The 25,699-nt window shown below is 38.5% G+C and overlaps 2 protein-coding genes across 4 annotated transcripts in view; both read right to left on the bottom strand.

Annotated features, from left to right (window-relative positions):
* Positions 1 to 1,247, bottom strand: part of galnt2 (UDP-N-acetyl-alpha-D-galactosamine:polypeptide N-acetylgalactosaminyltransferase 2) — an 81,313-nt gene extending 80,066 nt beyond the window's left edge. Inside the window, exon 1 of one of the 2 annotated variants that reach the window (XM_077237106.1) lies at positions 984 to 1,247. In XM_077237106.1, coding sequence (XP_077093221.1) covers positions 984 to 1,079 — 96 coding nt within the window. In that variant the 5' untranslated portion in view covers positions 1,080 to 1,247. The remainder of the gene's footprint in view (positions 1 to 983) is intronic. The other variant, XM_077237109.1, reaches the window with a different exon arrangement.
* A 3,596-nt stretch (positions 1,248 to 4,843) lies between these two features.
* urb2 (URB2 ribosome biogenesis homolog) lies at positions 4,844 to 25,509 on the bottom strand. 2 transcript variants are annotated; one of them, XM_077237103.1, is made up of 10 exons: positions 25,249 to 25,509; positions 24,202 to 24,344; positions 23,849 to 24,025; positions 19,820 to 23,072; positions 19,549 to 19,709; positions 16,829 to 16,939; positions 11,860 to 12,102; positions 8,895 to 8,991; positions 6,878 to 7,017; positions 4,844 to 5,751 (listed from the first exon to the last, which is right to left on the bottom strand). In XM_077237103.1, exons 2-10 carry the CDS (start codon positions 24,325 to 24,327, stop codon positions 5,554 to 5,556), a joined length of 4,506 nt encoding a protein of 1,501 aa, XP_077093218.1. In that variant the 5' UTR covers positions 24,328 to 24,344; positions 25,249 to 25,509; the 3' UTR covers positions 4,844 to 5,553. The 2 variants fall into 2 exon arrangements, with proteins under 2 accessions (XP_077093218.1, XP_077093219.1); XM_077237104.1 differs by lacking the exon at positions 25,249 to 25,509 and adding an exon at positions 25,183 to 25,210.
* Positions 25,510 to 25,699: the final 190 nt, after the last annotated feature.

Below are 25,699 nucleotides of genomic sequence, written 5' to 3'. Positions count from 1 at the left end.
CGCACATGAATATATTAAGTACCACTTTGCAGCACAACCGACTGTTTTAGTAGGCTACAGATAAAATAACCCAACTTGCATTAAAAATAAACTGGACACATGTTACTAAATATGAATTACTACAGATTTGAACAAAAAGCACTATCACAATAGTGGCAACAGCTACACTGCTGTACTGAATATCACTCCACTTCAGAGTTTCTTATTTTGATAGCGAACGATTCAACGACTGACAAACACACAAACACATACTCCATTGTGACGCCATCTACTGGAGTAACGACGTAAACACAGAAAGCGTCACATAAGGTTCTAAACGAATCTTTCACTGAACGTACTCGAATTACTCAAAGCATCATAATCGCCACGAGCAGTAGGCTAATAAATAAAAAAGTTCCATACTAAATATTAGTTCTCAAATGTGAAAACCGGAACTAACTCATGTATTAAATGTAGCTTGCCTTTAACACCTATTACAAATAGGCCTACTATACAAACTGCTCATAGCTTATAGTATATATCATGAACAGTTTGTATAGAAACATTTTGTAAAGTAACATGTATATAATTTGTTACATGTTAAACAAGTTACTCATGTTTGTAACGTTATGGCCAATCAACGTCCCTCTCGCCCCTAAAAGAAAATCGGCGTGTAAAAAGCATGTAAAACGACTCCGTAAATACGCCTTTTAAAAAAAGCATAACATCATAGACTTTTAATTCAGTTTAACCAAACGGGTTATTTGATAGCCTCGCAGTTAAATCACAGCACGTATAGCGATAACACTATCTTTGTGAGTCCCCTCAATAGACTTTGGCTATTTAAACGTGTGGGCTTTCTCTCGTCTTCTCTATCGCCGTAGAGACTGTTTTTTCCTCATTCATCCGCAAACGAAATATCTCGAAACAATCACCCCAAACAACTTATATTTGCGCCGATCCAGCAGCATGAAACACGAAAGCAGCGAAAGGAAAAAACGTACCTTTCGACTCAGCGTTGTCCCCGAATAAAAATAATATGCTATGCCAAGAACCCAAAGCACAGCAAAACATAATAATATCCTAGATTTCCTGCGCATTGCTGTGATTTTGGATGGGATAATACAGTGGCTGGCTCGGGGTTTGTGCCGTGAAAAGCCACTGACGTCCACGTTCTGCGTCTCGCTGTGGCTACAGCGCTCAACTAACACGAATTCACCAGCAGCAGCGGTTGGACAGAAGAAGAAGCAGGAAACCAGGAAACAGCCTGCATCACCGGGTTAGAGGGGAAAGGGTAACCGACTTTAATCCAATCACGCTCCACAGAGACGCGGACGGAGGAGGGCTGGAGGTGGGGACATCCATCGTTAGCCTGTACCTCAAGATGCACCGAGGAATCATTGTTAGGATCATTCTGCAGATCCGAGTCTGACAAAAACATATTATTATAGTTACGTTCTTTTTTACTGAAGTCATAGAAAAATACGCTCACTTTCTGCTAATGCACACACTAACCTAATGTGTTCTGGCTTAGGCTATATTGTGCACACACTATGTCTTTTGGCTGGCTTACTTATTACTATGTTATTAATTTTAGCAAATGTTCTTGGATTTTTAACTTTGTAAGTAATTAATTAACAACATTTGAATAGTTTCATCTGTGGAAAGAATTAGGGAGCAGGGCTGTAACCAAGAATAGGTCCCATGACTGTATATTATGCATTTATCTACAAAATGCAAAGGCCTGATAATTGTAAAAAACAAAAAAACATGTATCACCATACTTTGTGTACCCTTCCATTAAATAACAAAAATGTAAATGAAATTAAAAACAATAAATAAAACAAAATAAATTACTAAAATAACTAAAGCTAAAATTATTTTTTTTAAATTATATATTAATTTAAAATATTAAATGAAAATAATTGAAACTATATAGACATACCTAAAAAAACTGAATCTAATAAAATGACAAAAACATATCAAAATTACCAAAAATTGCCTTTAACTAAAATTAAAATTAAAAATTCAATCAAAATACTACTTTTTAAAAAATAATAGTAAAAAATAACTGTTTCTGACTGCCATAATCTGTCTCTAGATCTTTCCCTTTTGGAGTCATGGGAAAGCAATAGCGGATCCTTTCGTTACACCGTTGGAGCTAATGTATTTGCTATGATTTCCCATGTACTTCTGTATATGGGAAATGTGAAAAGGGTCCAAAACAGCAGCTTAAGGCCAAGAACCGTCAGTTTAGACAAGAGCCATGTGACTGACATGTAAAGCAATCAATCACAGTTCTGCCATGACAACTCTCTGGGAGATCGGCATGGTAATGGATATAGCAATGTTAATGTATTTGGTCTTGGTGGAATAGATCTGCTACGTTGCTACTGCTGCAGAGAGCAAGTAGAGACTTGCTACTTCCAGTACATTCACAGACATAATGCTGTAAGCATGTAAGACATGCTGCTGCTGCTGCACATATAACATACACAAAATATGCCCCGTAGCAGATGTATACAAGTGGAGCTGGGGAAGGTGGAGGGTTTCTGAAAGTGGGTGAGTAGGTAATAAAAATACAAAAACCTGATCAAAATCATGTCTGGAAGAATGTGTAATTTGTATCTAAATACTATAAAAGTGAAATTACCTCTGGCTTCTGAGGATGCAATTTAAATATCAGGATTTTTAAATGTCTTCTAAAGGAATGGCAATGGACTAAATTGCCCCCAGACACAAGAGTTAAAGAATTTCCGATGTCTGCTTCAAGTTCTGAGTCTGCATCACAATGACTGAATTGCCGCATTTTTATGTGTAGCTTCATAACAGAAAAAAAAACTTCCTCAAATGACATGTACAGTATTTTAACCCTCTTAACAAATTTGAAGCTTAATAAAATGGTTTTATTTTCAAAAACCAACACAATCAAGCATCACATTATTGTTCTGCGTGGCTGTGCATTTCCTCCTCTTAAATTTCCCATTTGAAACCTCCTCACAAGGGAACATTTGGCATGTAGCCTACAATTGGAGAATGTGTGTCATTTCCTATATATTGTAAAAGGTTTATAATGCTTCACTGCTCCCCCAGCCTTCCACCTCTTTTTAGTCCCTCCAAATCAGTTGTAAGAACTTCCTCTAGAAGAATGAAAGGTGACACTATGCTTAAATTGGGGTATTTAGGGAGGAACTTATAATTCTGACCTATCATTTAACCATGTTGATGGCTACAAAACTGTTTTATTCTCTCATGTCGCATGAAAATTCTTGAGTATAAACACCCAGTGCACTAGGCCATTCAGGTAGAAAGTTTCGGGTGACAGGTTTTTAGTGTACAATTGTCAGAATGATAAGATCAAAAACCTACAATAAGATATTTTCTGTTCTGAGATATAGCCTGGAGTGAATTGTAAAAACTTGTGTTCATAGAAAAGACATATCCCCTAGTGGCTATAATAGGTCAACATGTTTCTTATGAAAGCTCCATCTCCGTAGGGAAATAACACCACATTCACAAAACTGGCAGCTGTACTTTTTAACGACATGAAGTAAATGACCACTCTTAACCTCCGATTACAAAAAAGACATTTGAAAACAATTTGATTCCAAAAGACAACTCGTCATATCTAAATCGGTGCACATTTTTAAACATGCCAACACTGAGCAACTCTCAACTGAGCGATTCAGACTCGAATATGAAGCCAGCTGACTATTATGACAATAAACGCAGTCATGCATGAAATATTGTAGAAATAACATTGGAACTCTATATTAAACACACATTGACATGTTGTTATAACCTTTGATAAATGTGCCTTTCTAATTGCCATCCAAAAAAATACAGACGGAACTCCACATGAGTGTGAACAGGACTGTTTCCATCTTATATCAGTCATTCTAATGTGGGCAAATATCTTTTCCCTACATTCTGTGGTTTGTTGTGTCTAAGCCCCTACATTTGAGCTTTCACAAGCTAATGAGCCGAATCTGTTTTGCAACAGTCTTGGCTCTCGGCCAACTCGTCTGATCATCGTTGCCGTCTGGGATTGGTTTCTGCCCCGTTCTAGCCCTCCGCTTTCCTGCAAGACCCCCAACAGACACCAATTCTAGGGTACCCGCTATTTTCTGACTCTGCTGATAAAGGGAGATTAAAGCTTGGGAAGTTTAATACAGGAATGGCTGTAGAGGGTGGTGCAACACTTGAAGACTTTTTTAACAAACACAAACCTGAGGACTACTGATCAATTGGGAAAGGGCTCCACCATCAGTTTGCCCACTAGACACACACCTACATGTTCTACAGGGCCAAATGCCACTTGGAAAACCAGACCCCATAGTCAAGAACTTATTCTTGGATCCCTTTACTTCATGCAGAATAGTGTGACTGACATGGTTGTGAGCAACATTGAAGCACAAACCACCTGCGGGATGTTTTTTTTTTAAGAACTTCAAGTTTCTTATCACGTGTAACAACCGTTTATGTCTTGAAAATACCTTTAGCCACAGACTAATTTCACCATGATGCTCTAAAAAGAGCTCCCGAGAATCTTTCTGGCTTGCCGCCATTGTAAAGTACAAGACTTTCTAGTTCCTCATGAAGTCAGTAACATGACCAGCCAATGCCTTTGTACAGTGCATGTTGAACATTTTGTTGTATTGTAATGGCATTATGTTTGTATAGTTGTATATTTATTCAGTCTGCATCTGAGGTAGCTCCTGTATTGCATCTCGATTCTCTTTAGAGAGAACATTAGGAACACAATGTTGTTGTACACTGCAGGACAGCTAAATAAGTTAAGGCACACCAGAGCAGTTAGTGTTCTTTGCTCTATACATGTTTAACACCATTTTTACAGTATAGGTCTATTGGGGTACATTTTTAATTGGTTATTTGTCATCCATGAGACACTTTTACAGTACACTAATTTCATAGAGTCCACCTGGAGCAACCTCAGGTTAATTGGTTTGTTCAGAAGCACAATCCTGAGACAGAATTTCACCAAATCTGGCTGATGAGTCGGACATTGGTTTCAGGACTTCAGGTTGTCAATTCAGATAAGCATGAATAATCTTAACATTTTTAGGTCTTTAACTTCAAGCATATAATAGGGTTTGCTTGATAACACTAGTACTACACAGAAAAAACTAACTGTTCTCGTAAAAAAAAGGTAATGTTTGTCATGTACAAAAACATAGGAAGTATAAAATCCATGGTGTTAGCAATTATTTCAAACTATTTTTCCCTCATTTAAAGGGATAGTTCACCCAAAAATTACAATTCTGTCATTAACTAACCTTCATGTTGTTTCAAACCTGTTTGACTTACTTTCTTCTGCAGAACACACTCAAGAAAACATTATTTTGAAGAATGTGGGAATGAAACAATGACTTAGACAAATAAATCAAGATATCTTTTGTGTTCCATAGAAGAAAGTCATACACGTTTGTAACAACATAAGGGTAAATAAATAATGAAAATGTAAAACATTTTTTATATGTAAAAAAATCATCTATAACATTAATTATATGTAAAAAATACAGATTTATTTACTCAAGGCAGAGGATGCAATTGTCAGACGGTGTACTTTTCTTCCCCTTGCCTTTGAGTTTTGTGATAGAGTGTATAACTATTGTACAGTTCATTGAACACTTCCTTGACACCCATTTGAAGGGTGGTGTTCAAAAACTTGATGTCTTGTTCAACACAGTGGTCCAGGATACAGTATATGCCCTCTGTTAGATGTGACTTGATTTCTGGCTGAAGCGTCACCTAGGAAATAAGACCAAAACTTAGTGAGGGTATACAAAGACATCAATTATCTGCAATGTGCACTAATGTGATTGTTCAGTGCAGTAACATGAGTCTCAGGCCAGTCAGAAGGTCAAACGCATATCACACTTCAAGTTGACTAAAACAATTGGCTCCAAAGTCACGCTGGACTACTGTAAGTGTTCCTCCTCCAGTTTAAGGTTAGTGCAACCTCTGATCTGTTAGAATACCATACACATAGGACATCGAATAAGTCCCAGTGCATGAACTCTCAAGCTATAATTGTGTGGTTTAAAGGGTTAGCTCACCCAAAAATGAAAATTATGTCATTAATGACTCACCCTCATGTCGTTCCACGCCCGTAAGACCTCCGTTCATCTTCGGAACACAGTTTAAGATATTTTAGATTCAGTCCGAGAGCTTTTTGTCCCTCCATTGAAAATCTATGTGCGGTATACTGTCCTTGTCCAGAAAGGCAATAAAGACATCATCAAAGTAGTCCATATGACCTCAGTGGGTTAGTTAGTATTTTTTGAAGCATCGAAAATACACTTTGTTCCAAAAATAACAAAAACGACGACTTTATTCAGCATTGTATTCTCTTCTAGTTCTGTTGTCAATCCACTTTCATGAGTCCGCTGACGTAAGACGAGCTGACGTGTTATCTGGTGCACCCGAGCTTCGTTTACAGTCTGAGGGAGACGCACGCTGTAAACAAAACAATCTTTGCAAACATGTCTAAGGATTTCAACACAGGGGAAGACTTGCATTTTTTTTTTGGACTATTTTGATATTGTCTTTATTGCCTTTCTGGACAAGGACAGTATACCGTACATACATTTTCAATGGAGGGACAGAAAACTCTCGGACTAAATCTAAAATATCTTAAACTGTGTTCCGAGGTGAATGGAGGTCTTACGGGCTTGGAACGACATGAGGGTGAGTCATTAATGACATAATTTTCATTTTTGGGTGAACTAACCCTTTAAGATGTATAACACTGAGAAGATTCTTCTCAAACATTCTAGCAAATATTTACTTTAGGCAAGCGGTTCATGAGGGCAGAAAAGACAATTTCAGGAAACATGACAGTAGAAAAAAAAACTGATCATGACTAGTGTCTCACCCTCTGCAGTTGACTGACATATTGTGCAACCATGAATGAGGACAGGACAGTGAAATTTTCAGCAGCATTGGCAATATGAGTGTACATCCTCTCCACCAGCCTAGCACACTTCAGAAGACTTTCTCTGTCTTTCTCGGAGGCTGAAAGAGAGATCTTTTATATTAATATTAATATATTAATTAGAACTGTCCAAACAAAACGTTAAAACATGATTAATTATGCTTAATGCCGTTGGTGCATTAAGATCCTAACTCAAACCATGCACCCTCTCTCCAAAATCATGCCCTGCAATAAAACAGCAATATTGTGAAATATTATTACAATTTAAAATATAATAACTAAAAAATAATAACTTAACTTATTTAATATATTTTAAATTGTAATTTATTCCAGTGATGGCAAAGCTGAATTTTCAGCATCATTACTCCAGTCTTCAGTTTCACATGATCCTTCAGAAATCATTCTAATATGCTGATTTGCTGCTTAAGAAACATAATTATCTTAACTTCTCATTATCAATGTTGAATACAGTTGTGCCCATTGATATTTTTGTGGAAATCATGATACATTTTGTCTCAAGATTCACTGATTAAGTTCAAAAGAACAGCATTTCTTTGAAATACATTGATTTACATTTGTAACCATGTTAGAGTCTTTACTGTCACTTTGCCAATTTTTGGCTAATCTTTGCTAAATAAAAGTATTAATTTTTATTTTTAAACTACTGATCCCAAACATTTAAATGGTAATGTACCTTTGTCTAGTGTCTTTAAACACATGCAAATATATTCCAAATTTGCAAATATATTCCAAATCTTCAAATTACGCATTTCGGTCTCTTTCTTTAAAAACAAACAGAATTCATTAACCACCAACCATGACAATATTATAATAATGAAGCCTGGTTAAATCTTTTCAAAGGCACATTATCTGTGGAGCCGGGCATCACATTACCACAAGATGATCAATAAGATTGAAATGGCCTCACATCTAATTACATTTAAGTTCTGACTGGCATTTTCATGACAATATGAAAATCTGAGAAATTAAGAAAGACTAAGTGTACTGATGCTACTGCTAAAAAACTTTGAATCTTAAGTCATAAAAAAAGTTCTCAATTCAAAGAGGGATATGCCTTCAGTGCTAAAATGCGTTGAGCCTCGGGATCAAATTCAACCGTCTTTCTTCATGGGATTTTTTTCTCTTTCACTTCACTTTGAAATTCAATCCACAGAGCCACAGTCTGCAAGCGTCTGTCTCTGAACACAGCTCAACGAGGTGCTTGTCTCATTAGGTGAATCATACTTCAAATAACATATTTTTCTCCCTGCACAATAAATGAATTCAGGGCAACTTGTAGATGGAAAAGTATCAGCAGACATATGGAGGGATATATATCAGCAGTTTCAAATATAATGGCTTGCCGGCATCAGGGGATTTCCACTTTCTTTGTCTGTCAGCTACAGCCAACAATAAGTGCAGACATACTGACAAAAAAGGGCCTTTGAATTCACTTTGCTTGCACAGAAGTCGTACGGAACAGGTTACAAGATAGTGATGAATAAAAGATTAACAGCCAGGAGATAATCTCCGCAATGGGATATATATATATATATATATATATATATATATATATACACACACACACACACACACATTTCTGATTATATACATATGATTTCTGAATGATTATGTGACACTGAAGACTGGAGTCAATCAGGAATAATGCTGAAAATTCAGCTTTGCCATCACAGGAAGAAATTACACATTCAAATATATTATTATAAAAAAAGTTATTATAATTAAAATATATTCAAGCAGAAAAAGTTATTATAAATTGTAATAAACGTAATATTACAATTTTATTGTAAATAAGAGACTTGTAAGAGAGTTCTTTCCTAACCCATTACAAAATCTTACTAAACCAAAACTTCTGAATAGTATATTATGTTTAAATTGAAGCATCTGACATGGCTTTTAGAACACTTCTGAATGTGGGTATAATAGCTGTGTTTACCTCTGTCAGAGTCGCCCCGCTGTCTGCCTTCATGCATGACTGATGAAACCAGGCGATAAAAGCAATTCAGGAAGGCGGGAGAAGCCTTCAGCATCACCTGCAAACATTTAAAGCTCTCAGAATTAATGCACAGCTGGGCTTGGTATAAAACCCATTGGCCTTTATGTTTGTCCCATGAATACTAGTCTAGATTTATTACATTTGTGCAAGTCGAACACAAAAAACAATAATCTTCTGTGCCACAAAAACAGCAAGCTAAAAATTTTTTGATGTGTCCATAGGTGGCTGGCAAAAGAACACTATGGAATGATTAAAAATGACCCTGAATTAATTACATTTTTAATAAAAAGTCAAAGTTTTAGTTGAATCCTACAATGACTGGGAGGATAATGTGTGTGTATATACTGTATATACACTGATGAGCCAAAACATTATGACCAGTCACAGGTAAAGCAAATATCATTGATCATCTCCTAACAAGGCCACACATCAAGGGCTGTGTCTGAAATTGACCCCTATACCCTTTAAATAGGGCACTATTTGAGGGAACAGCCATTTGTAGTGGTGTCCAAACCATAGTGGATGTTATCGAGTACACTCATTCAATCCCATAATGCACTGCAATAACGAGTGTACAACTGAAGTACACTCAACGGCTAGAGAATACCCATAATGCACTGTAAGGGTCGTGCCGAATGAATACCCTTGTCACGCCAGAAGATGGCGTCCGCAGCTTAATCATCCATCCATCCATTTTCCAAACCGCTGATCCAATGTGGCTACAGTGTAATATCATACAGGTATAAATGCCTTTTTAATTGATTTTTAAATAGTTTAGTTAAGGTTTATACATGCTAGTTTCCATGACAGAGTTCAAGATATATATTATTTTCATCTTACTACTGGAGCTGCCAGTTTGCCAAGTTACAAGTGATTATTAAACAGCAAGCACAAACTATACAAAAGCATCAGTCGTTCCGGCGCACTCGTTTTCATTCACTCATTCAAGTGGACTATATTAGTGGAGTAATGTAGGGAGTAGTGAATGAGGGTATAGGGCAGGGGTAGGCAAGTTCAGTCCTAGAGAGCCGCTGTCCTGCAGAGTTTGGCTCCAACACTGAAAAAAACCTCACCTGCCTATAGCCTTAGTAATCCTGAAGACATTGATTAGCTTGTTCAGATGTGTTTGATTAGGGTTGGAATAAAATTCTGCAGGACAGCGTCTCTCTAGGACCGAACTTGCCTACCCCTGGTATAGGGGGTGATTTCGAATGCAGATATGATCTGGGTAGATTAGATGACAAGCAAACAGTTCTCGTAATCAACGTGTTAGATGGAGAAACGGGCATGAATAAAGATCTGAGCGACTTTGACAAGGGCCAAATTGTTATGGGGAGGCGACTGGCTCAGAGTATCAAAACGGCAAGACTTGTGGGTTGCTCCTGGTCATCAGCAGTGGTGAGAATTTACCAACAGTGGTCCGAGGAAGGAAGAACCACAAACCACAAGCTGGTGGAGGGAGTGTGATGCTTTGGGCAATTTTCTGCTCCACTCATTCATGTGGCCGTAAATTTGATATATGCCACCTATTAAAACATTGTTGCAGTCCAGCTACACCCCTTCAGGACAATGGTCTTCCCTGTTGGAAATAGCCTCTATCAGCAGGATCATGCACCCTGCACTCATATTTCAGGAATATTTACAGGAACATGATGAAGAGCTCAAGGTGTTGCCCTGGCCTCAAAATTCCCCAGATCTCAATCTGATTGAGCATCTGTGGGATGGCTGGACCAAAAGTATGATCCACGGAGGCATCACCTTGCAACCTACAGGACTTGAAGGGTCTGCTGCTAACGTCTTGGTGCCAGATATCACAGAACACAATCAGGGGTCTTGTAGAGTCCATGTCTCGGCGGGTCTGCACTGTTTTGGCAGCACGCGTCTGTAGAGTCCATGTCTCGGCGGGTCTGCACTGTTTTGGCAGCACGCGGAGGACTAACAGCATAATATGCTTTGGCTCATCTGTATATGTATAATCTGTATATTCAAATACGGTGAAATGGCTGAAATGGGTTTACATGTATATTATTAGGTCTATTGTCCTAGTGGAATCAGAATGTGTGAGTGATCAATTACATATTGTGTAAGTGCACCTGTAGTTTTTCAGTCCTCATTGTGGCTAATTCATGGTCATGGACCATTCCATTCTAACCCTAACCCTAATTTGTGCCCTCATTTCACTTTATAAAACCCATCAAATGCCAAGGTCATCTTGAGATTGTACCTAGTTTCCCACTTTCAATGGCAAAGAAACCTGTGCACCTTATTATTGCACAATCTCAGCATTTCTCACGTATCAGACTCGCCGTGGGCTCTTCCTCCTCAGGAACTGTGGCAACTTTCTAAACTACATTCTAATTTTCAGTCGTATTGAGTGCAAATTAAAAACCTCTCCAGGGTACTGTAATGGTCGCTCCAAACATCAAGCAGCATTAGTCTGTAACACACCTATTTGCATAAACCTATGAGCCTTATCAAACTAATTTACAAATTCATCTGAATGTTACCCATTTACCATGACATCCACCATTTTTACAGTACATGAGAGCAAATTACAAATTAATTTTACTTACACATTTTTTGCAGAGTAATATGTTTTTCATCTCAAGAAAATACATGTCATTTTGTGTTTACTGACCGATATATTAAAATCTTGAAAAAAAAATTTTTGTCCACTAGACGTTTTTTTTTGTCCCAAAGCAAGTGCAGATAAGCAGATGTCAGATACCAGCATTTAAATAGCATCAGGCACAGTTTCTTCCTCCACATCCTCTAGGTGATTTTAAGTCAATTTAAAATGTATATGGATATAATTCAACTTGAAAAAGTGCAACAATAAAATGTCTAAGTATTATCAGGTTTAAGCGCTTATCTCTTTCTCTCCTTTCAGTGCGAGGATACTCACCTGAGGGTAGCAGTGGATAATTGCAAACAGGGCTTCATGGATGGCCTCAAAAGCAGCATGGTAGTCCTCCACGGAATGACTGTCAAGAGGCACAAACTGCAGTGCACCCAAAACCACAATCACATGGTGTGGATTGGAGATCTGTGCTTTACCCTGCCAGAGCAGGACTGTCAAAGCCTCGAGAGTTAGCAACGTCAGCGCACGGGTCAGAGATGGGAGCTTGCTGGACTCCTTTATTACAAACTGAAAACAAGGGAGGAAATCTGTAATGAAATCTGTGAAAATCAAGAGTGCCTCTCAAATGTTACTGCTAACGTATTCCTTGTTATAAGTCATGAGATGTTTGACTGAAATAACCTTTAAATAATTTCTAGATCACAAAATCAGCAGGACGAAATTTCATATTATATATATATTACATAATATATGTAACATTTATTGTTAAATGCTATGCATTTAGCAGATGGTTTTCCTTGGGAGTCAAATCCACGACATTGGTGTTACTAGTCCCATGATCTATCAGTAGAGGTAAAGGAACCAAAATAAATAAACCTAACATGAAATATTGAATTAAAATTTGAGTTAAGATTTTTTTGAAAGAAGTATCTTAAGTTCAAAAGGCTACATGTATTTGGTCAAAAATAAAGCAAAACAGTAATATTGTGAAATATTATTACAAACTAACAAAGTTTCGTCGAGACAAACTTTAAGTTGGCTTGTGAAAGTTCTGACCAGAAAGTTTGAAGAAGTTTAAAGTAGTTTGAAGTTTAAATCTTCAAATCTATTTTAAGATATTTTCAAATGTAAGTTCTTCTTGTGATGGCAAAGCTGAATTTTCAGAATCATTACTCCATACTTTACTGTCATATGATCCTTTAAAAATGAGTCTAATATGCTGAGTCAAATATGTTATCACCAATGTTGAAAACAGTTGAGCTGCTTATTATATTTGTGGAAACCATAAAACATTTTTTTAGGATGCTTTGATGTATAGAAAGTTCAAAGAACAGATTGAAATAGAAATTCACTTTTGATCAATTTAATTAATCCTTTTTCATTAGATGTAGGTGTTATTTTAATGGGAAAAAATGGGTGTACCTTTAAAGATTTTTAGAACAAGTTTTATGAAACAATATATGGACTGCAGAGCTCTAACAAACCAGGCTTACATTTACCACAAATCCTGCAGACATCTTCAAACGTAGCACAATATAAGTCCACACAGAATACTTTTCAACTGCTCAGCAAACGATCAGTGCTATAAAATATTAATGACAAAAGTGACGTTTACAGAGCTTGTTCTTATTTTTGTGTAATAAAGACAGCGGAGATGTGAGTAGAGCAAGATTAACAAAGCTTCTGGTCACTGTGGTGAGCCCAGCTAGCGGTAGCTCTAGTATAGAGTTCTGACAATGAGAAGAAAGGTGCAGTGATAAAAGTAACCTGACAGGCACACAGTCCTTCTCTGAGTGAACTCAGTGACATAGAGAAGACTTTGAAACCTTACTTTTCCAAGCAGATTCATTTTAATGCTAAATCAAGACAAGAGAGTCAGGCTGGTGGGTGAGATATGTGATGTTTTACAAATATAGCTGCATGGTGTTTTTCACTGCCAGCCAACTCTCTAGGCATACTTAAAGGAACGTTCTACGCTCTATAGAAGTAAAGCATTATCACATTTACTGTATTATGCCCCTCTGATTTTATTTAAGCAAGTTCAGGAAATCACAAAGGAAGTAAAGAGGGCCATGCACTTCAAGTAATTTTTCCTTATAAAAATGTTATTTAAACTGTAAAGTTGCCTAAATCGAACACTGTTTTTTCATGCAAGACATTTTCATGCGTCACTGCATATATTGTGCAAAGGTTCATGGGTTTAGTGAATTTACATGGAACATTTTTAAGGTTGTTGAGAAGACACATTGTGGGAGTCCAGTGCTTATGCAGATGTTTACACATTTTGCATTACACAAAATAAGATACTTTTATACTTTCATCTTGAAAAGAGCATCACATTAACTAGTACACTAGTACAACAGAAATGCATGTGCGATTAATCTTATTCAGGAGAAAAACATCAATCGGGAATCAATGGAAAACAGGTATTGAAATTAGGGATGGGCAATATGGCAAAAATGTCATATCACAAATTTTTTCAGGAAAATCACGAATCATGATTTTATCACGATTCTTTTTCCTGTTGGTTTTACAATTTTGCAAGTGACTGAGCATTACAGCCAAACTAATGTCCCTATGTTAAAAACAAAGCCTTACAAACTCACTTATGATACAAATCAAAAGTCTAAAGACTTTTGGCAGATATGGACACCTCTTTGGCACTGTTAATAACCTCTCCTGATTCCCTACTCTACTGTGTATATTTATTATTATATATATTTTTTATGTATTTCTTTTTTTCCCCTTATGTATGTTTGAGGCTGAATTTGTATGCTTCTGGACATTGGACCGACAAAAAAAAGTAACCGACAAATAATTTAAAAAATAAAAAACTTAAATTTTTTTTTTTTTAAACCAAAGCTGTACAAGCTAACAAAATATAAAATAAAAAAGAATGGCTGACATTTAGGCCAAAGTAGTGAAGATAAAAATCTTTCTTTTCTTTGCTATTAAAAGATAAGAACAAAGATACACATTACATATACACAACATATAGGAAGCATTCAAGAAAGAAATTAAAAGAACACATATAAAAGTAAAACACTACATAGACTTCACTGTATAAATTACACATTGATACTTATTAAAGCTACTATTAAAGTTCTCGGACACCGGCACACCTTGGTGCTTAAATAGCCCCTATGTTTCCATTGTATCTCGTCTAGTTTTGTTTGTGTAACCTACTCACCAACAACAGTTGCACAAACAGACATGGACACACCGGCACAGACAGAGACACCGGCATGGATACAAAAAAAACGTGAATTTGACTTGGTTACATGAGACTCAGGAACAGCAGTTACACAAACAAAACTAGACAAGATACAATGGAAACATTGAGGCACGGAGACACCGGCACGGACAGACACAGACAAACTGGCGTGGACATGGACACCTGCATGGATACACCGGCACCGGCGCGGGCACAGACACCGGCACGGATGACACGGACACACAATTACGGACACGGAGACCTGCATGGATACCCCCGCAACGGCGCGGGCACAGACACCGGCACGGACGACACGGACACGGCAATGGCGCGGGCACAGACACCGGCACGGACGACACGGACACGGACACACAATTACGGACACGGAGACCTGCATGGATACACCAGCACGGACATACCAGCGTGGGCACAGACACCGGCACGGACGACACGGACAAACAAGTACGGACGTGGACACCTGCATGGATACGCCGGCACGGACACACCAGCGCGGGCACAGACACCGGCACAGACGACACGGACACACAAGTACGGACGTGGAGACCTGCATGAATACGCCGGCACGGACACACCAGCGCGGGCAAAGACATCGGCACGGACGACACGGACACACAAGTACGGACATGGATACTTGCATGGATACACCGGCACGGACACACCAGCACCGGCACAGACACCGGCACGGACGACACGGACACACAAGTACAGACGTGGACACCTGCATGGATACGCCGGCACGGACACACCAGCGCGGGCACAGACATCGGCACGGACGACACGGACACACAAGTACGGACATGGATACACGGACACACCAGCGGGGCACAGACACCGGCACGGACGACACGGACACACAAGTACGGACGTGGACACCTGCATGGATACGCCGGCACGGACACACCAGCGCGGGCACAGACACCGGCACAGACGACACGGACACACAAGTACGGACGTGGAGACCTGCATGGATACGCCGGCACGGACACACCAGCGCGGGCAAAGACATCGGCACGGACGACACGGACACACAAGTACGGACATGGATACTTGCATGGATACACCGGCACGGACACACCAGCACCGGCACAGACACCGGCACGGACGACACGGACACACAAGTACAGACGTGGACACCTGCATGGATACGCCGGCACGGACACACCAGCGCGGGCACAGACATCGGCACGGACGACACGGACACACAAGTACGGACATGGATACACCGGCACGGACACACCAGCGCGGGCACAGACACCGGCACGGACGACACGGACACACAAGTACCAACGTGGACACCTGCATGGATACGCCGGCACGGACACACCAGCGCGGGCACAGACACCGGCACGGACGACACGGACACACAAGTACGGACATGGAGACCTGCATGGATACGCCGGCACGGACACACCGGCGCGGGCATAGACAATGGCACGGACGGACACGCCGGCATGGACACACCGGCATGGATACACCGGCATGGACACAAAAACGTGAATTTGACTTGGTTACATGAGACCTCACCAACAGCGGTTACACAAACTAAACTAGACAACACCGGCAAGGACCCGGACAGTAGGTGTATTTAACAGAAGCATTCAAGAAAGAAATATAAAAGTAAAACACTACATAGAGTTTTGTAAATTATACTAAATTATAAATTATACATTGATACTTGTTAAAGCTACTATTAAAGTTCTCAAACACTGGCACGTACATAGGCATGGATACGGACACACCGGCAAGGACAAACTGGCACGGACACAAAAACGTGAATTGTACTATTAAAGTTCTCAGACACCGGCACGTACATCGGCACAGACACAAAACGTGAATTTGACTTGATTGCGTGAGACTCACCAACAGCACTTACACAAACAAAACTAGACAAGATACAATGGAAACATGAGGCACGGACACTGGCACCGTCACGGACACGGGCACAGACAGTAGGCATATTTAACAGAAGCATTCAAAAAAGAAACCGGCACGTAATGACTAAAAGAATGAACACCTGTGAACAATGAAGACGATCAACCAATAAGAAAAAATACTCACAATGAGAGTGGATATGATTTGTGGGGTGATAAGCCAAAAAGCCTTTGAGCAATGCTCTGGAAACAGACAACAGGGGAGCAGCTTTATAAAAGTCACCGCAGACAGAACTTCCTGTGAAAGAAAAAAACAACATATCATCAGTACGCACTACAAGCATGCTTAAAAACTCTTATGCTTTGAGAAAGAAACAGGAATGTATTTTATCTTAATGTTTTCATGTCAACATCAATCATCCATTTCCATTTCATCCATTTCTTTGTAGAATAAAGACACACACAAAGAATCTATCCAAAACAAGTGTCAGACTTTTAAATATTAGACCTAAGGCTGTCATTCACTAAATAATTGTTAATAATCATATAACTTTTTGCAGTTAAAACGTGAACACATTAAAACATTCAGTTAATATTTTTTTTTTTAAACTAAACCGACCTTTATGTGATTATTAGGTTCTGTCATTTGTGTTAATGACATTCATAGCGAAAATTTATACAAAAACAAAGACAGATTCTATTTCTTAGACTCATCAAACCCACTGGAAATGCAAAAACGAAACTATTCTCTGCAATAATTCAATAATAAAACTTTCCTAACTCATTACTGATGTAATATGACATTCCTTAAATTGTGTTTGCCCTCTGACCTGAAGTCCTCAGGGATTAAAGTGAAAAAAATTCTTCTGACTGAAAATTTTTTTCAGGCCAAGTCATATTCCTTTAACTTTATTTAAATAGTCGAGACCAATATCGTTTTAAGGGGAGATGTTTTAAACCGCTTTAATATTGCCAATTTGCATATTTTAAAAGCTATTTTAATCTATGAAAAAAAATTACTTAGCTTGACAAATACTCAACCATCTACATAACTTTTCAGTGCATGTTTTTATTTATCTTATAAGACCAAACAATGCTAAATTATATTAATATATAGTTTGTTTAATGGCAAATCGTTTTGGCTGAGGGCAAAGTGAAGTTTCATAACTTTATATATTTAGGCTATTTAACTTTAACTGTGTAGCCTATTAGAGAGCTGACTAATGTTTGACTGAATTGTTTGCTTTATTTCTCATTGTATAGCTTCTTATAGCCTACATATTAGGCTACTTATACTTTTATGGATATTATTGATAATTAAAACTGACATTTAACAAAAAGCAACAGGGTTGTGTAATGTTATATATTCTAAAATATATAAAATATTCTTTATATATTTTACTATGCATTCTCTTGTATGTGTACATGCATAATAAAATAAAATGATACAACCCTGTCTCTGTTTGTTACGTTTGTCAGTTTTAATGATCAATAATGTTTCATATTTTTAAAATGAAAACAAAAAGAAGCAGGGTTGTGTTTTATATTGCGTGTTGTTATAAATATATGGAGTGAAGATAATCAATGTGCGTTATCTGAACCACATTTGTGTGGCCATATAGGCCTAATATGTTTATGATAATATGTTCATTTATAAATGAAAGGAGGTGTTTTGTATATATTTCGTTTTATTGTTGATGAAAAGAGGCAGAGTTGTATTTTATACCATATTTCATTTTATTGTTGACTAAAATATACATAAAGAGATAACCGGAGTAGCCAGAGCGAGATGAGTGACGAAACCAAGATCGGCGCGGATCCGTTTGCAGAATAACCGGACTCGCGTCCTCGGGAGTTCGTTCTCCCGAGTCGAACTTGCCACGTCCGAACTATCAAGGACGCAAGTCCGAGGTTTGCGTAGCCTATTGGTATTGAGAAACGGCCAATATTGACCCGCGTTCTGTTTTCTATCATGCGCCGTGCACGTTTGCGTTGACGTAATATGTACGCAAACGCACCAGGGTTCGATAGAATTAAGTTGAACGTGAAACCAGACCAACGCTGCGGGGGGCGCAGGGAACAAACTCGCTCGGATTCGGACCGCAGCAAACTAGCTGTAGCCTGACATGCACTTCTCCAAAACTAAGATTAATTGAGTGAACACGGAGCAGTTTTTCCGTGAGCGGGAATTGAAAACCCGGACTGGACCATAAGCGAAGTGATTACAGAATGTTAGAGTGGAGAGAGGAACGTGCTTTCGCTCCGATCCAGGCTTTATCACATCCCCCTCAGCAGGGTGAATACACCTCGTCTTTCCTTAATTTAAGACCTATTCAAACTAAAATTAAGACATTTATCACACTATTTGAGAAATGAAAGCCTATTTACGGCCTTAACATTATGAAAAGTGAATTTAAGACATTAAGGACAGACGGGAACCCTGCAATTGACGGAAATCCGTCATAGACTCGCTGCAATTAACGGAAATCCGTCGTAGCGACGGAGAACTTTAATCCCTGAGTCCTCCATTGGTGTTCGTATTTCTATGAAAGAGAGTGTCACACTTGGGTGATATTTCATTTCAGCTCAAATGTAATAATACTTAAATTTCACCATATAAAGAATGCAAATTACTTTACTTTTATTATTTGTCCAGTCTGGGTTTTATTACCAAATAAATTACATATAAAGAGTGTCTTTTTCAACTATTGACTGATGTTGTCTGCTAAAGGCTTTTGTTTTCTAGGTTTTTACAAATTACACCGAACACAACGAAACCTTGAAACTGAATAAATGTGTTAACCTTGTGAATATATTAATTACATTAAGCGATACATTTATTGGATTAACTATTACAGCAATAATAAGAACGCAAGAATAAACACTCAGACATTAAGAGAATCTTACAGTGGAGTGGCCTCCTTCAATCTTCGCTGGCACAAGCCCCTCTCTGAGCATCAGCAGTAATAGATGGAACTGCTCTTGAGAACAGTTGGACACCAGCTGATTAAGAAGCTCCTTTACTGGCCCTTCCAGCTCCTTCACGTCTGACAACGACATCCAAGTTCCTGATGAAATGATTGAGAGACTGTTTTCAGAACAGAGTGTTCACAAACATTTGAGACATCAATATTATTTTAGTCAGGTAAATGTTTTAAAAAGTTTTAGGACATTGTACCTGACAGCAGCGCGTGAATACTCTGCAAAATCGCAATATGGACTTCTTCGAGATCTGCTGCTTTTGTCTTGTCCACAGCCGTGTAAAAAGCAGAGAGATAGTTAACTGATGAAATGAGGAAGTCCATAGGACGAGGTGACGGGAACAGTTCCTTTAAGATCTGCTGGTAAAAGCTCCTGTAGAAAGCCATTCGGGATATTTTCTTCAGCCCGTCGTCCTCAGAGCTGGAGGCTCTTGCTAGTTCACTCCTGATCATGACCGTTACCACTTCAACAGAGAAGGACTGCCTAAGGAGACTACTTCCCTTGCCCATCAGCACAGCCAGAATGGCTGGCTCCATGACAGAAGTGGCCTTCTCTAACAAATGAGTCAGAGTCTGATCCAGCTGTTTGTTCTTGCCGAGGGTTGCGATCATTTCTTTGCAAAGTATGCTTAAAGTTGCCAGATGGAGCTGTAGCAAGCAGAGATCCCCTGTGTCTACAGCCAGAACTCCTGCGGCGATGTTACTTTCAACCATGAAGGAGGTAAACTTCTCCAGATTTAGGCTCATGCTGCTCTTCCTGTCAATTAAGAGCTGAATTAGAGACTGAATGAAGTGTTGAACTGACTGAAGGAAAGACAACCATGTCGGGCCATCCACACCTTTAAAGAGCCCCTTGCTGCTCCGAGAAAATAGGGATGTCATTGTTGCCTCTAAGAGATTACTTCCATGAACAACTTTCAGGAGTGTTTGAGAGTTTTTAACCAGCAGAAGTGAAGCCATGACACTGAAAAGCTCTTTGAGCAGTGCAATAGATGCAGAGAGATTGACGCTTTCATCACACTGAACACAAGACATCAGTGTGAACAAGCTCAGAAAAAGTTCTGAATAGTCTTCAGGGGACATTGCGTATCCATTCAGGACACTTGTGATTTTGAGTAGCTGCAGTAATCGATCTACCTGTGTTTTAGATAAAGGTATGGAAGATCTCATTTTGACAGAGTCTAACATCTCCTGTCCAATGGCTTTCAGTCTATTCAGAGAAGGTGTCATGCCTGTTTCTCCATCTTCTACACCAACCATTTCCACACAAGGAGTTTCCAACAAAAACGAAGGACTGATTAACTGCATGTGTGCTGAGTCGAGCAGTCCAAAAAATGCCTTGATGATGCACTTCATCACTGCTGAAAAAATCTCAGGGAGCTCACAAAGAACAGGGCTCTCAAGTAATTGTCTGGATATTAAGGAGACCGAGATCCCAGTGTTCTCCAAATTGCTTCCAGAGGCATCTGAGCTCTTAAGCAAAAACTTCAACATGCATTCAGCAAAATCAGACGTGTCTTTTGGTTCGAGATAAGGGGCAATTAATGGAAGGTTGGAGGTAACAAGAAACCAGTTAGCTGCATTATAAGTGTTGGCGTTAACACTGCAAAATTGAAAGTCCCAGATCTGGTCGGCATCGAGCATTATTGAAAGTTCTTGCCTGTTTAGAATAAACTGGGCCAATTTCTGCATTGTTGATCCATCTGATGTTACGCTGGATGATTTGAGCAAGTGTATCTTCAGCTTGTGGAGTAGAAGGAGCTTCTGTAATAATTTACCAAGTGGACTGTCCATGTCCCTTAGTCTCAGAGCTTTGTCCACTAAAGCGCAACTCTGTGAGGCAGCTGGTGATGTGTACTTGTTAGCACAGTGTATCTGAAAAAGAGTATCCACCTCAACCCAAGTATGAGTAAGCAGAAGGGTCACATCTTGGACTTTTTCCCTCCAAACACCTTTGGTGACAAGGTTCTGCTTCAATAGGTCTTCAACAACCTTCAGCATCTCTGTCATCAGATTCTGAGTTTGCTTCATGATTGGCACCGGGGTGCTGTTGTCCAGGGTCTTAAAACTGAAGAGTACAGAGTAAAGGAGCAAACTCACAGAAAACAATTTCAGTGCCAAATCCGATGTTTCATCTTGGATGTGGGGGAGCATATAGCACTGCATCCTATTTAAAATGACCCAACAGATCTCAAGATTTTGGCTCGGAGGATTATCTAGCAAACACTGACTCAGGGTCTTTTGTATCGTTTCAGGCAACAATGCTGGTCTCAATTCATCCGCCGCAGGCCGACACACAACATCAAGCAGCTCTTCGATAAGTTTAGGCAGCTGTCGAAGTTTGCCATAAGTTTGCAAGACGGCAGACACGAGTGCTTCTCTGGCTTTCCTAACACGCAGTTCCATGTTGTCTGCATCAACCCACACACCCGAAAGGAGCTCATCTAAATCTGGCTCCAGGATATGGTGATTCAGTGCAAGCAGAGTTCTGAGACAGCGGTACCAAGCTGGGATGCCCATCTGGGTATTGTTAAATAATAGGCGGGTCAGTTTCCTGTAGAAATTAAATTGCATCTCTCCGTGTTTTATTCTGTCTGCAGCCACATTATAGATATCACCAGCTAAGCCTGAGTTTATGAGGTTTTCAACAGCGAGTAAAGCAATACCCCAGTTCGATGCACTAAATTTCTCATCAATATCCAGTTCATCTGTGAACCCCAAAGCAACAATGAGCTTAGTCATGAGATGGAAGATCACTTGCTTGTTCTCTCCCCCTCTGCAAAATGAATCTAGGGCAAATTTAAATAGCAGGGCAAGAGAGTTTGACTTAACGGCATAAAATAATGCCTCTTCCTCTTCGTTAGCTCCTTGGACGCAAAGTTTTGAAAGGATAATATTGACTGGGCCTTGCAAGCCCTTTCCCGTGTGGCTCTTTTTGGCCCGAGATTCAACCTCTGAGGGTAAAACTTCATCCTTGAAGGACTGTAAATGATCAGGGATGAAGAGCGCTGACTGAAGGACAGCGTCCACCTTGTTCCGGATTTCCTTGTTCAGATTCTGTCGAATCTTGATGTCATCCTTCTCGGTCCATACTCTAGTGTTCAGTAAGTGTCTGAGCAGGAGAAGCGGATGAAGAAGGTGTGCCGTTACCTGGGAAAACACTCGGTTGGAGTTCGCTTGTTGTTTCTGCACTGTAAGGTAGGTGCTAAGAACAACAAGCAGAACCTCAAAGACTTTGAGGGAGAGAGGCTCTTCATATTTTTTCTGCCTGAGCTGCATACTGGACAAGCCACAGAGTCGAGTCAAGAGCTCCACTAATAACTCATACTTCGCAGTGTAGGCCACAGAGAGCACTGGGGAGGTCAAGATGCCATGACAACAGCTCAGAACAGTGTGGAAACTGACAGATGTGGGTCCCGAAGAATATTCCAGAATCCTGTCATTGATCATCTAGGGTAAAACAAAACAAATGAGGAATGCAATGGTGCTAATGTTCATTTTTACATCTTTTTTTTTTGTCTTCTGAAAAAAGAAAATCCATAAAATAAAATAATTTTGTCGTATAAATAAATTGTATTCAGTTTTATTCTGACTAAAATTAAATGTACATTTAATCAACAAAAATATTTCAGTTGAAAAATTAAACCAAATATTCAAACATGTTATCTATTCATTTAAACATTTATCATGCATTTTTACCAAAAACATGTTAAAAAAAACTCCTTGTTGTAAATAGAACATAATGTAGTACAATATTGTCAATTCATTATGCTTTAATTATTCATTGTCCGTGCCTTAGTGCTCAAGAGTACATTCATAACTTGACTTTGATTTTGATTATATTTGGGTTTTCTAAATCTCTGTTAACTTAGCACATTGTTAATAAGTTGAGGCAGATTTTTTTTCTCATCATATTTTTATCAATAGCATGCCATGTTTTAACTAAAAGTATTTAATAATCATCAGTATAATTATGCATCATCTTATAACGTTAAAGAAAATAAAAAAACTAATATACAAGTAATTTTTGAGTCATTAACATAATAGAAAAAACATTAAAGAGACTAAAGATAAATGCACTTACAAATTATGTATTATTAAAACCAATATCAATGCTTCTATACCTAATATTAACAGAGTGATAGAATAGTACAACTAACAAGAATTTGTACAAGAAAGAATTTTTCACAAAGACTGAAATTCTTGCGAAATTGAAGTACTGGTACCTGTGCTACTGCGAGACGAAGGCTAATGGTTTTTCCCTGACTAAGTACATTATGAAGCTTCCTGCTGTGAAGAATATCATCCAGGTAGGTCCATAAACCCTCCACCACCTCCAGGGGCACATCTATTTTCTTGTTGTAAAAACCAGTGAGGACATGACTTGTCCAGTCAAACAGAACCTGTGATAGGGAAAAATGTTTAAACTGTACAGAAATGTTTAAACAACATACACTTACAAAAAATTTGCTTAGATATATCCAGATAAAAGGTAACAAAAATTAAGTCATGGTTTACTGTCATACTCTCAAAAATATGCCGACTGAGAACAAGTCTGCATTTCAATAAAATAAATTACCTGCTCTTTGTTAGGAAGAAGGCACTGAGTTGATATCCACGCAAATCGAGCAAGTTTCAGTTTGTCTGGCCAGAGTGTGCGAGGGTTTTTCAGTTTCAGATGAATGCCAGAGTAAATGGCCGCCATGTCAAATACCTTTGTGTCTAAAAGAACAAAACCATAGATTATCAGGTTATGTTTACACCAATTAAAACACTCACAGAGCTCTCCCAGCTAATTAGGTGCTGAGACCTATATATCATTACAAAAATGCAAAAAAGTTCTGCACTCTAAAAAATACTTTATTACAAACAGGAGAATAAGATTGTAATAACCTTTCGGCTCTTTGCCTTCGTCTATGTCAATGTCAATGATATGTTTACACCAATTAAATGTTGCTAGAGGGTTGATATTTGAGATGAAATGATAATCAGTTGTTTTTTTTACCAAAAACCAATGTTTTTGGTTGTTTTTTTTTCCAAAATGTTTATAATTTACAACTTATTCAGTTATCCAATAAATGGCACCATTTTGTGGCCTATGAAGAATACAACCCAACGGTATTTACAGGTATTGTAACTCATTTTATCAATAGTTTGGATAAAAATATTTCAAAAGTTTTGAAATAACAGACATTATTTCTTTAAGTGAAGAATCTGTAGTTTGAAAAATAAAAATATATCTCGATCACAATATATTATATATTATCGATTATTATGCTGTAAAAAACAGCATCTTAATTATAATAATAATAATAATAATAAGTTAACAATAAGTATTATAATATTGAAAACTACCTGTATTGGTAGTATTATTACATGACCAAATGGTATGCATACGAATCTACATAAAGAGAAATTGAATACCATATTTTCCATGCACAAAAAAAATCACACAAAGGTATGAGATTTTATTTCTATTTTGTAAATGTTTAACAGCCTAGCGAATCACATCGCAAAACAACCTCAGAAAGCGTGCAAGGTGTTATTGAATAAACCTTACCGTAGTACAACAAGTATTATAGTAAGCAACTTTTTATATAATGCGATTAACTTTCAAAATACTTACAATCTCATCACACACGTGCTAGCGCTGCGGAGCCAGTAAAGACCTATAACCTTTTCACTTTAACACCAGACAGTAATAATCGAGAACAAGATTCAACATTTGAAACTGGTTCATTGCTTAAGTTGACATGATAGTTAAACCAAGTCTTAGCATCGGTGGATTCAAAGAGAAATGTCAGAAACCCCACAACGTTGGCTAAATAATAATTAGATATCATGTCAACAGATGCAACACTTGCTGTCTGACGCTCTACTGTTAATTAAACTTTTTGACTTATCATGTCTGAGAGTGGTTTCGTCAGAGACCATAGAACAGATATACAGAACCATAGATACCGCATTAGCTGCCGTGGTATATCCAGGTCCGCCATATTGGAAAGGTCAGGATTCATCCGTGTGTGCGGCATAGACAGACAGTAAAATAATGCAATGGGCAGCATATCGGACCCCTT

The sequence above is a fragment of the Siphateles boraxobius genome, unplaced genomic scaffold (assembly GCF_051911475.1).
Source record: "Siphateles boraxobius isolate OS27281-9 unplaced genomic scaffold, OSU_SipBor_1 20, whole genome shotgun sequence".
NCBI classification, from domain to species: Eukaryota; Metazoa; Chordata; class Actinopteri; order Cypriniformes; family Leuciscidae; genus Siphateles; species Siphateles boraxobius.
Note: the sequence above shows the minus strand (reverse complement) of the source record. Positions and strands in the feature narration are given on the sequence as shown.

Excerpts from the sequence above, each read along its gene's own strand:
- urb2 (XM_077237103.1), bottom strand. The coding sequence starts at position 24,327 with ATGGCGGCCATTTACTCTGGCATTCATCTGAAACTGAAAAACCCTCGC. Across the intron at positions 19,710-19,819 it reads TATTCACGCGCTGCTGTCAG|GAACTTGGATGTCGTTGTCA; the intron begins GTACAATGTCCT and ends TCATTTCATCAG. Across the intron at positions 5,752-6,877 it reads ATGTCAGTCAACTGCAGAGG|GTGACGCTTCAGCCAGAAAT; the intron begins GTGAGACACTAG and ends CTTATTTCCTAG.